At 41.7% G+C, this 20634-nt stretch overlaps 1 protein-coding gene across 9 annotated transcripts in view; it reads left to right on the top strand.

Annotated features, from left to right (window-relative positions):
- LOC130355860 (CYFIP-related Rac1 interactor A-like) overlaps positions 1-19235 on the top strand; it is a 58048-nt gene extending 38813 nt beyond the window's left edge. For 5 of the 9 annotated variants that reach the window (XM_056556637.1, XM_056556638.1, XM_056556636.1 and 2 more), the window contains 9 exons: positions 8748-8869; positions 9426-9531; positions 10686-10822; positions 11729-11806; positions 11881-11997; positions 12134-12213; positions 13683-13809; positions 17799-17869; positions 18327-19235. In XM_056556637.1, coding sequence (XP_056412612.1) covers positions 8748-8869; positions 9426-9531; positions 10686-10822; positions 11729-11806; positions 11881-11997; positions 12134-12213; positions 13683-13809; positions 17799-17869; positions 18327-18390 — 902 coding nt within the window. In that variant the 3' untranslated portion in view covers positions 18391-19235. Of the gene's footprint in view, positions 1-3283; positions 3364-8747; positions 8870-9425; positions 9532-10685; positions 10823-11728; positions 11807-11880; positions 11998-12133; positions 12214-13682; positions 13810-17798; positions 17870-18326 lie in introns of all 9 variants that reach the window. The other 4 variants (XM_056556632.1, XM_056556635.1, XM_056556631.1 and 1 more) reach the window with 1 other exon arrangement.
- Positions 19236-20634: the final 1399 nt, after the last annotated feature.

Below are 20634 nucleotides of genomic sequence, written 5' to 3'. Positions count from 1 at the left end.
TAGGCATTCCCTCCGCCCAGGGAACAATGCCCCCACTAGGCAGGCAGTCCTCAGTTTGTGCCAGAAGAAGTAAAATAGAAGAAAAATATACTCATCTTATCTCCCATGCAGTAATCTCCTTGACACCACAGTCCGGTCACCTCCTTCCTCCCCCGCAGTGCAGGATACCCAGTTAGTAAGTGAGTGCCAACCCTTTGCTGCCCCCTTCTTATGCTAGTTGGCACTGCCTAAAGTGAGTCACTGAAGTTGCTTTAAGGCAGAAGCGCCCCTGTTCAAACATGGCTAAAGCTGGCTGTAGTAAAGACTGAAAGGTCTATTGGTTGCCCAGTCTTGCGGTTACACTAAAAATCCAATCCTTTGGCCCAAGCCACTCACATTGAAACTCACATGATCATGTTCCATCCCAAAACTCCCGTAGACTTAAATGGGACTTTTGGGATAGGATGTCCAGCAGTTTTGTCTAATCAGGTGAGTTTTGGCGCTTGTCTCTGGCAACGGCATCGCACTTTTAGTTTAATTATTTCCTGCTGCCGACCATCCTGATAATAATGCATTAGGGGTTATCTCATGAAAATATATTGATATAATGGCAGAACATCAGCCAGTAAGTATAGAAAAAATACTGGGGCACTCACCAGTCTGTAGCTAATTTCTTTATTTGCTACATACAATGTAGCATGGGGGGTAATGGTTAGTGTAGACAGACAAAGCTGGGGCATCGTAAAGCCTTAAAGTGCCCCTGCTTTGTCTATCTACAATCCCGCAGCTACCTCGTTTGTCTTATTGGTAAAATGGATAAATAAATTAGCTACTGACTGGTGAGTGCCCTGGTATTTTTTTCTATCTGCTATCTGCACAGCGGCATGCAAGAGACTCTTTCTTGATTGTCTGCTGCAGTGCCAGGTGTACTTTACTCCTGCTCTGTGTATATATACAGTTCAGACCAAAAGTTTGGACACACCTTCTCATTCAGAGTTTTCTTTATTTTCATGACTATGAAAATTGTAGATTAACACTGAAGGCATCAAAACTATGAATTATCACATGTGGAATTATATACATAACAAAAACGTGTGAAAATATGTCATATTCTAGGTTCTAGCCACCTTTTGCTTTGATTACTGCTTTGCACACTTTTGATGAGCTTCAAGAGGTAGTCACCTGAAATGGTCTTCCAACAGTCTTGAAGGAGTTCCCAGAGATACTTAGCACTTGTTGGCCCTTTTTGCCTTCAGTCTGTGGTCCAGCTCATCCCAAACCATCTCGATTGGGTTCAGGTCCGGTGACTGTGGAGGCCAGGTCATCTGGTGCAGCACCCCATCACTCTCCTTCTTGGTCAAATAGCCCTTACACAGCCTGGAGGTGTGTTTGGGGTCATTGTCCTGTTGAAAAATAAATGATGGTCCAACAAAACGCAAACCGGATGGAATAGCATGCCGCTGCAAGATGCTGTGGTAGCCATGCTGGTTCAGTATGCCTTCAATTTTGAATAAATCCCCAACAGTGTCACTAGCAAAGCACCCCCACACCATCACACCTCCTCCTCCACACCAGCACACCTGTGAAGTGAAAACCATTTCAGGTGACTACCTCTTAAATCTCAACAGGAGAATGCCAAGAGTGTGCAAAGCAGTAATCAAAGCAAAAGGTGGCTACTTTGAAGAACCTAGAATATGACATATTTTCAGTTGTTTCACACTTTTTTGTTATGTATATAATTCCACATGTGATAATTCATAGTTTTGATGCCTTCAGTGTGAATTTACAATTTTCATAGTCATGAAAATAAAGAAAACTCTGAATGAGAAGGTGTGTCCAAACTTTTGGTCTGTACTGTGTGTGTGTGTATATATATATATATATATATATATATATATATATATATATATTGACAGAACATGTTTCGATGAATCTGTCGAAGTAGCTAGATCCTTTATAATGTGTTGTTCTGTCATTCTAGTTTTATCATTTTATTTCAACAATAAAATTATAAGTCTTTTATTATGATAATATTTACACCATAGTTAATACTAGCCATCAAAAAGACTTATTATAAAACCCTTAGCTGCAGAAACACTCCTCTTGCCAGGGTTCCTGAACAGCTACTTTCGGGCAGATGGCAGCAGGACCTACAACATACTCAGCTGTAATACAGTAGCGGTTACAGCTTTTACAACCTGCTGCTGTGAGCATATTACCGAGGGAAATGGTTATAGCCCTGTATGCTGTCTGTCCTGGCACAATGAACTGGAATTCTGTCCTCAGGTTTCCTCCAGTATTTTATTACTACACCGAAAGGGAAATTGCTTGCTTTTCCATTACTTTTCAATTCCAGCTTTCCAATCCTAGCTAGCTATGAATGAAAAGTCTCCTCAGCTATACTATGGTGTTACTGCAGAGGCTCTGATCCTTCCCTGACAAGCAGAAAGTTCTCTTTATTGGTTGCTCTACAGTGAGCAGAAGATCACTACACAGAGACGTGACTGTGAGGATAGTGATCAAACAGGTGTATCCGCCACCACTTGTGCACATGGTTTATATATATTGAAAGCCAGGTAGTGTAAGGAAATGTCATAACTTTGCACTGGATCATTTTTGTGACAAGTTTAAATATAAAATTCTAAACTTCATAGAAAGAAAACTTGCCATGAGTCCTGACATGTCTGTTTAAAGGGGTACACCAGTGGAAAGCAAATATTTTTCAAATCAACTGGTTCCATAAAGTTAAACAGATTTGTAAAGTACTTCTATATAAAAATGTTAATCCTTCCAATACTTATCAGCTGCTGTATGCTCCAGTGTATGCAATTTTCTAATACTGCTTTCTTATATGTTATACTGTTTCCCAGTATGCCATGGAGTTTGAACATTCATGCTTACAGCCAGAAGTTGTTTTAGTCAGTATAGGTGGGCATGCGTGTTTTATCCAAAGGTGAAACTGTCCAGGAGGTGGGGCCAAGCTACTCAAAGGCCAGTGCATCGCTTCTTAACTCCCCTGCCATATTAGGAGAGGATAGAGAGGGGGTAGGGAAGCGAGGAGGTGAGCAATGCTGAGGCAGTTGAGCAGCTCAGTCCTTCCTGAATACTTGAGGGTCTTACCCACCCAAAGCCCATCTACTGTGACAATGGTATGCTTATTTTGCAATTCCTAATATATATCCAGTGCTGTCTCTAGTGCATTATGTGAAAATGAGCTGACAGTCTCCCTGTAAGGGTACACTTTCCCCTGCTTATCACACTGTTTCCCACCATCATACCCTCCTTTTTGTCTTTTTTTTTCCAGGTGTCAGATGGGGAACCTTCTTAAAGTCTTGTCTTATAGCGACCTAGAACAGTGTCCCACTTTTTTCCTTGACCTTGAACGTGAGATCATTTTATTTTTCCATGCTTTTTTATTTATTTACTTTGTATTCATTTTATATTTATGTTGTTTTTATTTAATGTCATCATGAAACACTGCATTTTATACTGTGATGATTCATTTCTTAAAGTGTCATTTATATATACTGTCCCATGTTACAAGATAACATGGGTTACAAAGAGCCGGAGAGATGTCACAAATGGCACTCCTGTACATTCTTATTTTTAACATGCCATTATATATTTTTTCTTGTGGTTATAGCTCAATTTAGTATACGTCCACAGGTGAGGAGTAAAAGTGGTTCAGAAACAACTTAAAAGTCAAATACAAAATTAGGAATTTTCTGTTTCAATAGTTTTTATTGAGGGGGTTTAATTTTTAAACAACAATACATAAAGCAACCACGTATTTAGTGAAAAACCAAACATGAATATTGAATCAAATCTAGTAGTGTTCTGTAGATAAAATAATATACATGTATGTAGAATTTAATAGAAACATCATATGAGGAGCACCTCAGATTAGAAATCTTACCAGCACAAGAAAAAAGAAAGAATATTAGGATAAAAAATTAGAACAACAGATTATGACCAAGACCAAAACCAAGGTCCTCATAAATGGATATTGGTATCAAGTCCGATATATTATTAATAAAACAAAGCAACGATATAATGGAGCTGAAAATTAGAGATTTACTATTGTTTTAAAACATTTTCTAGCTCATGTTAGTAAGGACACTTTATGGAGGGATTTTGTCTGATAACTATGAGACAAAGTATGTCAACCAATCTTATATTGTGAAGACTCAGACCCAGTCTTTATCAGGAGTCAGACGAGAGAGTTCTTACTTAATGATATTTTCAGCATATTTGATCTGAAATCTTTGATGAGATATAAGTGTTCCTGTTATTTATATAAACATGTAAGACATATCAAAAGATTAGATAGCATCGTATGTCAATCCCGAGACCCACTGTGTTAAAGGGGTACTCCGCCCCTAGACATCTTATCCCCTATCCAAAGGATAGGGGATAAGATGTCAGATCACGGGGGTCCCGCCTCTGGGGACCCCCGGGATCTCAGCTGCAGGAGCCACTTGTTGCGGCTTCTGGAAACGCTGGAAGCTTCGGCTCCCGACCATGGTGACGTGAGATTGTGACGTCACGCCCCGCCCCTCAATGCATGTCTATGGGAGGGGGCGTGACAGATGTCATGCCCCCTCCCATAGGCTTGCATTGAGGGGGCGGAGTGTGACATTACACGGGGGCGGAGCCGTGATGTCACAATGCTCCGGCCCCGTGATCGACAGTAATCAGACCCAGAGCGAACACTCTCAGGGGACTGATTTTAACGGGAGGCGGCGTGCAAGATCACTATCACTGGATAGGGGATTTGATGTCTAAGCGCCGGAGTACCCCTTTAAAGCTGGGTCAAGCATGCAGTAGCTTCGGGACTCAGTGCAATGTAAACCTTTGACATGTCTGGGCGACATGTTTATACAAATGGCAGTAACACTTCTTAAACGGATACTCCCCGGTGGAAAAAAAAAAATTCAAATCAACTGGTGCCAGAAAGTTAAACTTCCTCTGTAGCATACAGCAGCTGACAAGTACTGGAAGGATTAAGATTTTTTAATAGAAGTAATTCACAAATCTGTTAACATTTCTGGAGCCAGTTGATATGAAAAAAATTGTTTTCCACCGGAGTACCCCTTTTAAGTCTTTAGTTCCATTAAGCAATAGATTGCTCAATAGTGTCTGATATAATTGCTTGTGATGCCAGCTTTATAGCCTTTATTATGTCTTAGCATGTGTGATCTATCATTAAAAATCTAAGGCTGACTGGCTTGTCAGCTTTCACAAAAGTTTACTTCAGGCTGACGCATTCTGAGACAGACTTACCTCAACCCAAGCAATCTGGTGTTGTAGAGCTATAGGTTCCTTATAGAGACACCTTTTTATTTCTGTTATACTCACATTTTTCATATTGGTGGGTATATATAGCCCCCATCAAATTTGTTTCTGGAATTCAGACTTTAAGGGGTGCAAATTGCCTTTTTATGAACATCTTCAAAACTTATATTCTGAGATTCCACAAGCAGGGATGTAAAGTAGAAAATGAAGGGGCAATAAAATGACGTGTATGTTGTTATCATTTTGGCAATGTTTTTTGTGCCCTACAAAACAATTATATTACTTTATGCCAGAAAAGCTGGTTACGAATGTGAAGAAAATACAAGAACTACAGGGTGATTCAAAAAGGATGGTGCAAAATATAGTCTTGCTATTCGTAACTAAGAAACATAACAGAAATGTATCAACATGAAAAGACACACTATCTATACAGATATTATCTATCCAAAACCAGCGTTCACTGAAGATGTCTAGGAAGTCGTCCGGTACTGTCCAGACACGTGCCAGTATATCCTCTGATATGGACTCCACTGTTTCAGCGCAACATTGTTTCAGATCATACAGATCCTGTAGCTGGGGGGGGGGATACACAGTCTTTGATGTAGCCCAAAATAAAGATGTAGCTGCATGTAATATCTGTGATCGTGGAATCCAGCACAAAATTGGAGAATTATTGTTTCCATGGTGGCTGTAAAATTTCATATAGCTATCATGTGGCATAGTCTATCTGTGGCATTACCCATTTATTTAACATGTCCAGGTGGAAGTGGTCAGTGACAGTGACATCAAAAAAGAGACTGTATACTATGTGCCTGCTTATTAAACATTGGGGCAATTGACCTTCTGACTGAGGTGAAACATAGCCTCATCGCCAAACCTTAGCCAACATCGAATTCATTCTCTTCCAATTGTCCCTGCAAGTTAGTGCAAAAGTCACCACATTTTGGTTTGTTGTCCTAAGCAAGATGTAATCGTACAATGCAGACGTTTTTGTGACATATGCCATACTATGGTTTGTAGCACCTTTAGTTCCATATTAGTCAGTCTGACTTTCTAGGACTATGCTTGTACACGGCTCCTGTTTACTTCCCAAGTCAGCCCTGACTTTTCACATGACATAAACACCCAGACGGAGATTTATCATTCTTTTCAAACGTATGGCTTTTATATGAATTTTTTTTAACGTACTTTTGCTTACATGTGGCCTATTTATCAAATAGTCACACGACCTTGATAAATAAATCTCACGTAAGCAAAACCCGGGAAACCCGCTTACAAAAGCATTTTTTTAAAGCAGAAAATGTTTTCCTTATGTTAATAGCCAAAGTTCTTTATCTACCCTTTATTACCAGTAGCGTTGCCAGAGAGTGACTGGGAGGGGGGCGAACCGCATCGGGTGACACCCTGACTGGCCTGCCTGGCATTAAATAGCTGCACTCCAACTATCCCGCAACAACCCATCCACCCTCCTCAGGAATGAAAAAATATTAAAAACATACTATGCTGCACCATAAATACCCATACTCTGGAGGCTTTTTGTTTAATTTTGAGCCCAGATTTTGTGAGGTTGGTGGGCGGAGTCTTGCGTCGCTGCGCTGAGGCCGGAGTTTACATCAGGAAGGAAGACAGCGCAGCACCAACAGGCACATAAACAATAGTGAAGCCACAAAAAAAAAAAAACGCTCGGTACGTTACCCACCCCAAAATGTGCATGAAGCTGTGTTACTATGGAGGTTTCTTTTTTTTTTAAGGAAAAATTTTAGTGCCACATATGGGTTATTTACGTAGTCTTTAAAAAATTTTACACAATTATTTTGTGCCTTATTCTATTTTAACACAACATAAATGTTAAAATTTAGTGTGTACGCCAGCTTGTACGTGTCCTAAAATTAACAAGGTGTGCAGTGTGTATTTTCAACCTTAAATTTTATAGTTATTAGTTATATAATTAATTTTTTCTGTAATTAACATTAATGTAGTAGCTTTGTTTCATGATGCAGAACAAGAACAGTTATTAAAGTGGGTGTTAATGTCCTTTTCTGCAGACATATGCACTTTCTGTAAGCCAGGTTGGACCTGGAATACATATGCGACTTTTTAATGGAGTAGCAACTTTTTTTCTTCATAAATAGTGACTATCGCATTTGATAGATACATGACCACTGCAAAGTAAAAAAAAAAAAAATTACTCCGTGAGCAGATTTCAGAAATGTGCTTTGGAATAAGCAAAAATCTAAAAGTCGCAGCATGTATAGAAAAGTCGCACGTGCTCAAGTACGCAATCTACTACAGAGCTTGATAAATCTCCTTCCCATTGATTTTGAATCACGCAACATGAAATGACGTTTCTATGCAGATCACATTTACCAAATTCATTGAGAAAGTTTCCCTTTACTGTCACAACAGACCCCATCATTGTAAAAGCGTTTTCATGTTTCGATGTTGCAGTCTTAGGTCACACTACATAAGCACCTTTTTGGAACTTGAAAATGAAAGCTGTGCTGTGATTGGTTGCCATGGGAAACTAAGCCAGATTTGCTTTGGTTTTCAGTCACTGGTCATTTACCACTGGTGTTACTTATCTACAGGCCTTTACTTCTGCACCATCCTTTTTGAACCATTCTGTAAATGTATTTTAACTGGGACATTTGTTATGAAGATGCACACAAACAAAAAGATGTTTCCCCTGGTTCAAGTGCTACCTATTGCCTCTGCATGCATTATTTCCCACACCATAGTAATCACTGATCTTGTCTTGTATACTTCGGCAAGAACAATCTGGAAGACATTTCGGGGGAAATTTATCAAAACTTGTGCAGAGGAAAAGTGGAGCAGTTGCCCATAGCAACCAATCAGATTGTTTCTTTCATTTTAAAAGGCCTCTGAAAAATGAAGTAAGTAATCTGACTGGTTGCTGTGGGCAACTGGCCAACTTTTCCTCTACACAACAAACATGCGATTTCTCATTTGTTAGCTTATCGCTGGCTTTGTTATACAAGGAAATATTAGCCTGTTGGCTGATAATCGCCCTGTGTAATGGATTCCTAGGGACCGATGGGAACCCCGAGTGTTTCGGCTTTTATACACAGATATTTTACATACTGGCAATCAATGTCAGACGTATTAATATACACTTGCACACGTCTGGGGCTCAGGCTCCACAGACTGTTTCCGATGGTCCAGCCTAATGTAATCCCTGTGTACCTAGTGTGAACTTTGTCTTAGATATGCACTTTTTTTCTGTGCTCTTTTACTAGTCCATGAGTCCTGTCATTGCAATGTTTCTGTGGGTAAATTTGGGATCTTCATTGGCGTTCACAAGAAGAGTGATGCTTTGGAATAATGTTCTACTAAGATGCAGTGATCTCTGTACCAACACCCTAATGACTGACTAAGAATACCAAAAATTGACTTTTCTACAGTTTCTGTGTTAGTAACTGTATACAATGTCTTACTATGTTTGGTGCCTGCAGATGCTCAGCCTACGGAGGCAGAGACTGTAGTGTGGAATCAAGTTAACTCTGTCCTGGAAGAGGCCCAGGGTATCTTGGCTGAGCTTCAGTCATACCGGGGAGCCGGGCAGGAAATACGCCAGGTGAGCCCTCTTCTAACTATCAATCTCTCTGTTTGGGTGGATGGCTGGAAGTAATGCTAAAGTGGCAGCTATGGCTTCTCATCATGAAAACCCTTGTGCTTTGTACATGGCCTGGCAGCAATTATTTAATTGTGGTGTTTGTTGCTAATTACAGTTTATTTGTTGACTAATTACAAATAGAACAAGAAGGGCTGTTGGCATTTCCCTGTGCTATAAAAGATGGAGCAGATGCTTTGAATGCATTAGTACACGGTTTCTTAAAAAACTGACATCAATAAATCTTTTGACATGTCCTAGAAACATGTCAAAAGTTTTCATCCGTTCAGGTCTGAGAGTTCAAACCCCGACCAATTGTTAGAAAAAGTGAGGAGAAAAGTGCAGCTGACTTCATAATTTTATCTCCCTTAGTGCCGCATTACCAAAATATCAGTTTCATACATTGGCCAAATAAAGCCAGATAGCACTGATCAATTTTTGCTACAGATAAATACTCATGATAAGGTACCGGTACTTATATCTAAAATGTTTAAACATTGTACTGTTGTAATTGTGCTAGGCCATCCAGAACCCATCAGATGTGCACCTACAGGAAGAGGCATGGAGAGCTGTCTGTCCTCTTGTAGCTAAACTAAAGCGCTTCTATGAATTTTCTCTACGACTTGGTAAGTTGGTAACTGCTATAGCAAATAAAAATGACAATAGTTGTGACTAAAATATTCAATTATGGGTATCCAGTTACTGTGTAGACCTATGTGTCTCCATAGATAAAGATACTGACTACAGTCATACACCTTCCTACCAGCCCCCTGGTTCTAGCTTTTCTAATGATTGTATGTTTTAAGGAACTAGGGGGCAAGCAGAAGGGGTTTGACTGCTGGAACAGACTTCATAGGAAGTGAATAAAAATCCTGAATCCTGAAAACCTGTTGTAATTGACGGAGGTTCTATTTAAAACAGTAAATATACCTTTATGTGCAAGCAACGGAAATACAGTAAAACCTTTACCGCCTCTTTGAGAAGCCCAATCCCTTATCCAGACCAAATTTCACGGGACAGATTTTCAACCCACCATACATTATGCATAGTGGCCACTTTTTAATGCAATTTTGGGTGGCCTTCTTAAAGGGAAACTGACAGACGGCTCCGCCACACTTAATCCAATCCACAGAGCTATAGAGTGAATAAATGTGAATAAAATGATGTATTACTCTGATCCGAGGTCCCGTTGTAGACTTAGATCATTCATTGCTTATATGCTCCTTTTGTGCAATGGAGGCGGAGCCTGCTCTCCAAGCTTACCTGCCTCTGTCCCCTCTGCTGCAATATGACCCCCCCCCCCCCCCCACGCTTCTTTGAATATGCATATCCTTCCCAGAGTGGTCATAGGTTCTCACATCATTAGGACGTGACCGCTCTGAAGAGGATATGCACATTCAGGGATGGGCAGGCACATGGCAGCAGAGGGGAGGGAGGCCGGCTCCCACCTCCATTGTACAAAGGAGCATATTTGCAACAAAGGCTCTAAGTCTACAACGGGACCTCTAATGGGAGTACGGTAAGTAATATATCATTTTACTCCCACACTATAACCCTGTGCATTTGCTTTGGGTGGGTGAACCAGCTGTCCGTTTTCCTTTAAATAAGTTTCACTGAATTACTGAAATGATTCCTGTGGTGAAAAAAAAAAATTATATGCAGCTAAAAAATGCTTTAAGTATCACATACTCAATGCAGTATTACACTTTTATATCTTCACAGTTACTAGCATTCCCAAAACTAAGCATTTCCTCAAAAGCATGACATGTTTTCTTTACAGAAAATGCCCTGCACAGCCTCCTGGAAGCTCTTACATCACCCCCATATGCCCCAACACAGCACCTGGAGAGAGAGCAGGCCCTGGCCAAACAGTTTGCTGAAATCCTGCACTTCACCCTCAGCTTTGATGAGCTCAAGGTATGTGGGCGCCAACCACAGCGAGAAGGGTTTTTTCTTCTTCTTACTTTAAAGGGATAGGGGATAAGATGTCAGATAAGATGTCAGATAGCCCGGGTCCCGCCACTGGGGACCCCCACATTATTGCAAGCTGCACCCACCTGTAACTGCTTCCGGAAACGCTGGAGGCTCTCAAGCTAATTCCTCCCGACCACAGGGACGGAAGATTGTGACGTCACGACTCCGCCCCGTGTGATGTCATGCCCCGCCCCCTCAATGCAAGTCTATGGGAGGGGGCGTGACTGCCATCATGCCCCCTCCCATAGACTTGCATTGAGGGGGCAGGGCGTGATGTCACACAGGGGCTATATTGCGGGGGTCCCCAGCGATCTGACATCTTATCCCCTATCCTTTGGATAGGGGATAAGATGTCTAGGGGCGGAGTACCCCTTTAATCCTTTATTCATCTATCTATATAAAGGTTTGTTTACTAGGAGATTTTTAGTTCTCCCGTTTATTATGCATTCTTTGAGAAGGACTATCTTTGAACCATTGTGCTGTTCCTCAGTTACTCCTCCTTGACAAGGTCACACTTTCCCTATGTCAATAAGATTATGTAGGGAGACATCTTATTGACAAGGAAAATGGAAAAAACTAGGTCTTGATTTAATAAAGTTAATATAGTTTTTAGACATTTACCCATTATTACTCTTTTATAATATTTTTTTATACAAGATATGAACAGTTACCCATAGCAACCAATCAGATCGCTTCTTTTTTTTTTTCAGAGGCCTTTTTAAAAAAATGAAAGAAGTGATTTGATTGGTTGCTGTGGGCAACTGGTCAACTTTTCCTCTGCACAGATTATGATAAATCTCCCCCATGGTTTAGTAGCTGCCCCGTAATGTACCTGTTCTTTCCCTTTAGATGACAAATCCTGCAATACAAAATGACTTTAGTTACTATAGAAGGACTGTCAGTCGCAACCGGTTGAACAATTTCCAGGTAAATGCTACACTACTTATGATCAATTCTTATAAAGTAATCTACTAGTTCTAAGGAGGTATCTTGTCTCCCAGGTGGACTCTGACTGTGATGTTAACAATGAAATGGCCAATCGCATGTCCCTGTTCTACGCGGATGCCACTCCTATGCTGAAAACTCTGAGCAATGCAACCACTAAGTTTGTCTCGGAGGTGAGCAGGACAAATGCAAAAAGGACTGTGAAATGTGATAGACTAAGCATATATTATAATAATATTTCTATATTATACATTTCTGTTGTGGCCCGAGACTGATGACACTTACTATACATATTGGAAATCTCTGTAGAACAAGTCTTTGCCAATTGAGGACACAACAGACTGCCTGAGCACAATGGCATGTGTGTGCAGAGTCATGCTGGAAACACCGTAAGTACTCACATAGGGTATAACAGGTAATATCCACAGATATATGTACAGAATAATCATTCAACATGATTGCCTGGGGTACAGCACCCCTATATATTTACTCATTCATATAGGGGGTGATTTATCATTGCTTTTAGAGCCTTTTTTGTCTATGTTTTGGCGCAGTTCAGACGCAAGCAGCATATTTAGCGACTTTTATGCTTCTTTTAATACAGACAGTTTCACTCTTTTTGCCTACCCCTAGAACTTTTTCTTTTTGACCATGCAGTGGTCACGTATTTATCATTTGCGACTTTTGTCATAAATCGCTATTTTGTGCGCAAAGGTACTTATTTAGGGGCAAAGCTACACCACCTACCAGTAGGCGTGAGAATCAATTCTACCTTCTGCAATTCAACCTTTAACCTCTTGTGGACGACAGCGTCCCACTCCCCTTCTATGACATGCGCTGAGGGGCTGAGCGCAGGTCATAGCTGGGTGATCCTCGTGGCTATCTGCCACCAGGACCCATCTCTAATGCCAGACATCACCGATCACGGTGATACTCGGCTTTAACCCCTTAGACACCGCAATCAGATTTGATTGTAGCGTATAAAATGCAAGTAAAAATGTCCCGGCATCTCTGTGAAATTAAGTAAAAACACCTAACCTGCCAAATTCAGGACCCGGGAAAGTGTCTACTTCCCTCCCTCACAAGCGTCTAGAAAAAGTGTATGTGGTAGAGATTTTCCCCCCACAGCAGAGCTGCGCAAAATTCATCATCCTTCTGCACCTTCTTGATAAATAAGATGCACGCTAGTCAAACCCACCACCCAAATAAACATTGGAAACTAACTCTACCATAGCCATTCTTTGATAAATGGGTCATAATGTATCAAGGTTCACTCATATCATAAGTGGTCAAAGTATTATTGTGTGTGTCCTGTATTATGTTTATAAATTGTAATTATCATGTAATGAAAAGTTTTACACCTAATATAAGCACATGCACAGAGATGCACTGAGGCCTTTGCCCACAGCAGGGATTGTCACCACATGTGTACCACTATTACAGTGCTCAGCACAGGCATGGGATTTTGAGACAGGGCTCAGCATTGTAAGCCAAGCAGGCAAGGAAGGGAGGGGTAAGGTAGCGAGAAAAACTTAGGAGACAATCAAGATTTTATACGTTTGGAAAAGGTCATACGTTTTGACACAGGTCTCATTGATTTCATTATCATGAGTTGCAGACATAGACAGACAACTGATATTGCAAAGAGCTGATAGACCCCTTCTTAAGTGGTTATTCTGATGCATACTGTCTGGTCCCCTTTTCTTCATTCTCCTTCCTGCTTCCCTGAGGAGAGCTCCGATCAGGACTATATGGTGTAACCAAGCACTGTCTCAGTCATTTTAACCATATAAAGAGTTAAGTTTGGAATGCTACAGAAAACAATGATAAATACTTTTTTTTTGTTCTTTCTCCGCAGAGGGTACCGCAGCCGTTTTACCAGTACTGAAACACTGCTATTCTGTATGCGAGTGATGGTGGGTGTTATCATTCTGTATGATCATGTGCATCCTGTTGGAGCATTTGCAAAAACCTCCAAAATTGATGTAAGTATGTAAGGTTTATTTGGTTGTCCATTTCAAAGGGGTTATAGGGATTGTAAATGTATACTTCTCAATTTGAAGATAATATGGCCTCATGCAAACAGCCTAAATGTCTCTGTTTTGTACTGATATGAATGGGGCCTTTTCTGTTCCTCTGTATTTAACCATTTCATAGGTTCAGATGTTTCATTTTTTCATGGCATGCTCTATCAGAAGCTGTATTTATGATGCTTTCTCCACTAAAAGCATTGATTTAAGGGAAAATAGCTCTGTACATAAGGCATCCAGGGAGCATTTTACAGAGCTACATGTAGTCTTGTATGGAACCTTGTGTGCCACACTAAAATCCTGCACAGTGCACAGTTGTCCTGCATAAGATATGGTGGCATTATCCTGCTCACTGCATACATGTGTAATCTTCTGCAGCCACTTTTTCCTAAATAAATTGCAATACCGTTGCCCCCCCCCCCCCCCTCAATGAATTATCAGCCCAGAGTTGCGCTGTCCCCCACATCGGGGAACTAATCATATGTGACCCGCAAGCGCTGCTTAACTCTCCTCTAATTATCAGCCGCTGCACTGTACTATCCTGTGCCAGGGGTGCAAAAACAAACAAAATAAAATGCAAGGTAGAAACAGACAGTCTGGCACTGCAGCTTCGCACACCTGAGGACTTCATTACAATCTGACACAATATAGCAGTGTCCCGATACATATGAAGGCGGTGGTGGTGCAAAGCTTGCGTGAGAGCTATTAGTGCAATAGCGGATCCAAACAAAAGAAAATAACTCAAGCGCACTCACCACTTATGTTGCTTCTTCGAGGATCTTTATTTCATGTCACTTGGACGAGGTGCAGGGGGGGGGGGGTAACACAGAGGAGGTCAAACACCCTGTTTGACCTCATCTGTGTTACCCCCCTGCACCTCGTCCAAGTGACATGAAATAAAGATCATCGAAGAAGCAACATAAGTGGTGAGTGCGCTTGAGTTATTTTCTTTCGTTTGGAACAAACAAAATAAACTTTCTCACCTTTCTACGTTCCCCCGTTGCTCCGGTACCAGCTTCACACTGGGGATGGGAATGTCACAGAGCTGTCAGCCTATCACTGGCAGCAGCGATGTCCCTACTCGGTCGGTGATAGGCTGAGCGCACTGTCATGTAAGGAGCTGGCCGGCTTCTTACATGACAATGTACTCAGCCTATCACCGTCCGAAAACATCACAGCGGCCGGTGATAAGCTGACGGCTCTGTGATGTTCCCATCTCCAGGAAGCAGCAAGAGGACCACAGCGGAGAACCATGAGGCCGAATCCGGAGCAACGAGGGAACGTAGGAAGGTGAGTGAAAGTTTATTTCGATTGTTATTGCAGCCTGGGCACAGGATAGTACAGCGCAGCGGCTGATAATTATTTTGGGGGGGGGTCACATATGATTAGATCACCGCAGTGCTGGGCTGATAAACCGGGGGGGGGAGCAGCGCCCACGGGTCACGTTATGGGGGGAATACTGTTAACTACTGTGGAACTGCTATAACTAACAAAAATACAGTGATACACATTTTTGGTCATACCGCCCAGCTCTAGTAGTTGTTACTAAAAAGATTGTCTATGACAGATCGCAATTTGTTATAGCAATTGTCACTGGATTATGCCTTGTTTTGTCCTTTTATTTCTCAATTATTCCTGATATAGACAGAAGATACATGCAGCAATGGATTGAAATAATATTTGTAATGAAATGAAATATTTTCCATATTTGTAAACTAGTCACAAATTATTACAAGTATGGCAAGCCTAAAAAACAAACATATGTTTTTAATGCTTATTTATTGGAATATATGATAACTGTACATATATATAAAAAAAAAATCCTTTTGTCATAAATGTATTTCCTTGTATCCCTCTATGGTGTTCTTGCACCTTTTAATGGTCTATTCACACGCGTAGTATCATGCGCAGGATTTGATGCACAGGATTTTATGCTGCAGATTTCAATTTACACTAAATGACTGAACGCAGCTTCAAATCTGCAGCATCAAATCCTGTAAATCAAATATGCGCAGGATGCTGTACATGTGAATAGACCCTAAATGTGAGTGTAAAATCTTAGGAGTCAATAAATATTTCAGTTTCATGACCAGTTACTTGAGAGCGATCTGAGGATACATTCATCCTCACATGACCGGAAAGGAGTCGCCTTTTACTGATCTCTTTTCTGTCAGTTATGAGTTTACAGTTAAAAGTCTTATCACAATGTATTTTTAACTGGAGAAAACACTCGCATTTTAAATGCTATACTTGATTACAACAAAACTTGTTTGTTTTTGTCTTTTATAATACAATGTATTGAAAATGTTTGCTGTGGGGTTAAAAAGGAAAAAGATGAGGGGTTGCTTTTTGGGTTTTGTTGTTACCAGGGTTCATTATGTGGAAAACAAATTACAACTTTTTCTGCAAGTCAGTAAGACTACAGTAATAACAAGTTTATGTTTTGTTTTCTTACTTTTACAAAATAGAAAGTAAAAGCTATTTCCATGTATTTCGCCATCCTCTAGCTATGTTTATCCCCTATCCTTTTGCAAGGTGAGCTGTAGTTTTTATCCAGGTGATCACTTGCATAATACACTGCAATAGATTTGTATGGTAGTGTATGGTTCTTTTCAATTTTATCCTACAAATTAAAGTACTAACATGGTACAACTGGGGACCCCTGTGTGCCATGACAAAGGAGACCTCTGAAAAATGAAATATTTTTATAAATGCCTTTAATGCTGTTGTTTCGCCAACATAAACACAGGAGTCTATGTATGACAGATGCCAATATACATAGCTATACATTAGAAGGACATGTAGGGAATTACCTTAAAGGGGTACTCCGCTGAAAACATCTTATCCACGATCCAAAGGTTCCCGCTGCTAGGGGGCCCCCGCGATCTCCAGGCCGGCAGCGGCAGCATCTGGAACACAGAAGCTTGGAGCTTCTGCGTTCGTGATGTCACGCCACGCCCCCTCTATCCATGTCTATGGGAGGGGGCATGACGGCTAGTACGTAGCCGTCACACCTCCTCCCATAAACATAAATGGAGAGGCGTGGTGGCAGGGGCACTCCCGTGGAAAACTTTTTTTTAAATCAACTGGTGCCAGAAAGTTAAACAGAGTTGTAAATTACTCCTATTAAAAAATCTTAATCCTTCCAGTACTTTTTAGGGGCTATATACTACAGAGGAAATGCTTTTCTTTTTAGATTTTTCTGATGTCATGACCTCAGTGCTCTCTGCTGAACTCTGCTGTCCATTTTAGGAACTGTCCAGAGCAGGCGAAAATCCCCATAGCAAACATATGCTGCTGCTCAGGACAGTTCCTAAAATGGACAGCAGAGTTCAGCAAAGAGCACTGTGGTCATGACATCAGAGAAATCTAAAAAGTAAAGCATTTCCTCTGTAGTATATAGCCCCTAAAAAGTACTGGAAGGATTAAGATTTTCTTATAGAAGTAATTTAGAAATCTGTTTAACGTTCTGGCACCAGTTGATTAAAAAAAAAAAAAGAGAGTACCCCTTTAAACAGTCATCGGGCATGGAGTGGAGTCTGCCCCATGCACTGAATGACAGGGGTGTCGCAGCGGAGATCACAGGCGTCCCCAGCGGCAGGAACCCCCACGATTAGACATTTTATCCCCTATCCTTTGGATAGAGGATAAGATGTTTTCAGGGGAGTACCCCTTTAATGTAACCTTTGACATACAATGCAGTTTTTTTTAAAGGTGATAAAAATAAATTATGTCTTGTGGGCAAAGTCATATCCAAGTTCCATGTTGCATTCCCATTGGAATGGGTTCCTCTTCTTTCCTCTGCAGGAATCCAAACCATTGTTTAAAAAAATAAATAAAATAAATTGGAGCTTTGGAACAAGGATCTCAGATAGCTACAACCATGTAAATATTCTCATTGTCTAAGTGTCATGTCTACATATTTATAGTCTTTTTATTTGTAGATGAAAGGCTGTATCAAGGTGCTAAAAGATCAGCCATCAACAAGCACAGAAGGTCTACTGAATGCTCTCAGGTAGGTCAAGTGTGTTTTACAATAGTAGCTTGGATGGGGCGTTAGAGGGTACTCTGGCGCTTAGACATCTTATCCCCTATTCAAAGGATAGGGGATAAGATACCTGATCGCGAGGGTCCCACCGCTGGGGACCCCCGGGATTTTGCACGCCGCACCCCGTTAAAATCAGTCCCCGAAGCATGTTCGCTCCGGGTCTGATTACTGCAGATCACGGGGTCGGAGCATTGTGACGTCAAGGCTCCGCCCTGTGTGACGTCACGCTCCGCCCCCTCAATGCAAGCCTATGGGAGGGGGCGTGACAGCTGTCAAACATGCTTCGGGGACTGATTTTAACGGGGTGTGGTGTGCAAGATCACGGGGGTCCCCAGCGGCGACAGGATAGGGGATAAGATGTCTAAGCGCCGGAGTACCCCTTTAAAGAGGGTATGTTTAATAACTCATATGTTCTATTTCTTAGATATACAACCCGCCACCTCCATGATGAGACCACATCTAAACAGATCAGAGCTCTTCTCCAATGATCCATTGCATGTGTACTCCATGCACCAACACTGTGTAATAGAGAAGATGCGGCTGCTTCTAATCAAATGGATGCCTCAACTCTGCATCTAATCCTAATTGTGGAATAGGATGAAATAACATATACTAAGGCTGTGAACATCAATAATCCTTGGACCGCAGCTCCACTGTGGTCTGTGTTTATGACTTTACTGCAGCGTACTAGAGTCATCCATGTCCCTACTGTTCTAGTTGTCTATTACTGTTCTGTAAAGACATCTGCAAATATTTCTGTACAATAGCTTTACACTGTATACAATCTTCATGCATCGCCCCTTGCTGTGTTTGCGAAAGGGCTAGATATTTAAATGTATTATATTGGTCAGTAACTGTCACTGTCCTATAAGAAGGATCCCAGGATTATTATTGGTGTCCACAGCCTTGTATCTACTCTGCAGATACTGTTCTTTTTTAGTCCTCCATACAGCACAGAGTTCTGTGGTCATTCTTTGTTGCCCTTAAGGCTGGTCATGCACATGGGACTATGCTGGGCCCCAATGTGGCAATCTGCCAATCCCAGCAATAAAATGGCAGGCTAAACTGGCAGTGAACTTGCGCAGAGACAAGTTAGACAATTTTGACCGGTCATGCCATATATTTATTTTTTCAACTAGGGCCGGGCGGTATACCGGTTCATACCGAATACCGAAATTTTTGTGCTGCACAATATGAATTTTAGCCCATACCGCAATACCGGTTTGACCCCTCCCCCTCTGGAATGAATGAATCAGCCCAGCGTCGCACTGTCCCCACATCAGGGAACTAATCCTATGTGACCTGTGAGCGCTGTTCTGCCCCCCCCCCCCCCCCCCCCCCGAATTATCAGCCCAGCGCTGTCCCCATCAGGGTACTACTCACATGTTACCCGCAAGCACTTCCCTCCCTGTCCTGTTTGTTGCGGCCAGCGGCGCTGACACTATATACCAGTGGTCTCCAACCTGCAGACCTCCAGATGTTGCAAAACTACAACTCCCATCTGGAGGTCCGCAGGTTGGAGACCACTGCTCTATACTGTGCGGTATCCCTATGCCCGGGCTGCAAAAAATAAACAAAATAAACTTTAATTCACCTCCCGTTGGTCCGGTACCGGCCTCACTTGTTTCCTGGGGATGGGAATGTCGGACAGCCGTCAGCCTATCACCAGCCGCCGCGATGTTCCGCCTCGGCCGGTGATAGGTTGAGCCCACTGTCATGTAAGAAGCCGGCTTCTTACATGACAGTGGGCTCAGCCTATCACCGGCCGAGGCGGAACATCGCTGCCGCCTAGTGATAGGCTGACAGCTCTCCGACGTTCTCGTCCCCAGCGTAAGGCCGACGTAGGTAAGTTAAAGTTTAATTTGTTTACCTCTTGCAGCCCGGGCATAGGGATACAGCGTACAGTATAGAGTGCCAGCGCCGGCAGCCACAACAAACAGGACAAGGAGGGCAGCGCTTGCAGGTGATATGTGAGTATTTTCCCCAATGAGGATGTGGGCTGATAATTAATATGGGGGGGGGGGGCGCTATACTGTAGAACCGCCGAAAGTTTAAAAAATACCATCATACACACATTTGGTCATACCGCCCAGCCCTATTTTCAATCAGCCACAGCTGGAAAGATGTGACCAATCATGTTTTCTCGCAGACATTATTCTGCCATTGCAAACCATCACTGGCATGTAATTTACAGATGATGATGATGATAGGCCAAAATCAGCCATTGTATCATGTGTATGGCCAGCGTTAGAGTTCCATGTATTCATACAAATGTCCAGACAACATTTTAGATCAGATCCATCATTTAGTATCTTGATGTTGACAGGAAGGTACAATATGGTGCCAATGAGAAGACGCAAATATAAGATGTGCAAGTGCTGGGCACACTTGATTATAAATAGCGCTGTATGATGAGTTATATACCTACAAGCACACTGTGTCCAGAGCTTTCCTTGTTATACGCAATATTCCAGTTGGTGATAGAGCCTTGTCTATAAAGCTGGATAAATTTCAATCAAAAAACACAAATATGCACAAATATCCATCTTCAGGTAGAATAGTGGATTATGCCATCTCCCAGCCTGATATACATCTGTATGTGCGTGTGTGGACACTGTATATATCAAAATCATGTAATTTAGTGTTATATTTGTAAGAGGACAAAAAATACATGCACATGGCCACTCTGTAAGGCAGTGTTTCCCAACCAGGGCGCCTCCAGCTGTTGCAAA

This window comes from Hyla sarda, chromosome 2, assembly GCF_029499605.1.
Source record: "Hyla sarda isolate aHylSar1 chromosome 2, aHylSar1.hap1, whole genome shotgun sequence".
NCBI classification, from domain to species: Eukaryota; Metazoa; Chordata; class Amphibia; order Anura; family Hylidae; genus Hyla; species Hyla sarda.
The sequence above is the reverse complement of the archived record's forward strand: the minus strand, read 5'-3'. Positions and strand labels throughout refer to the sequence as shown.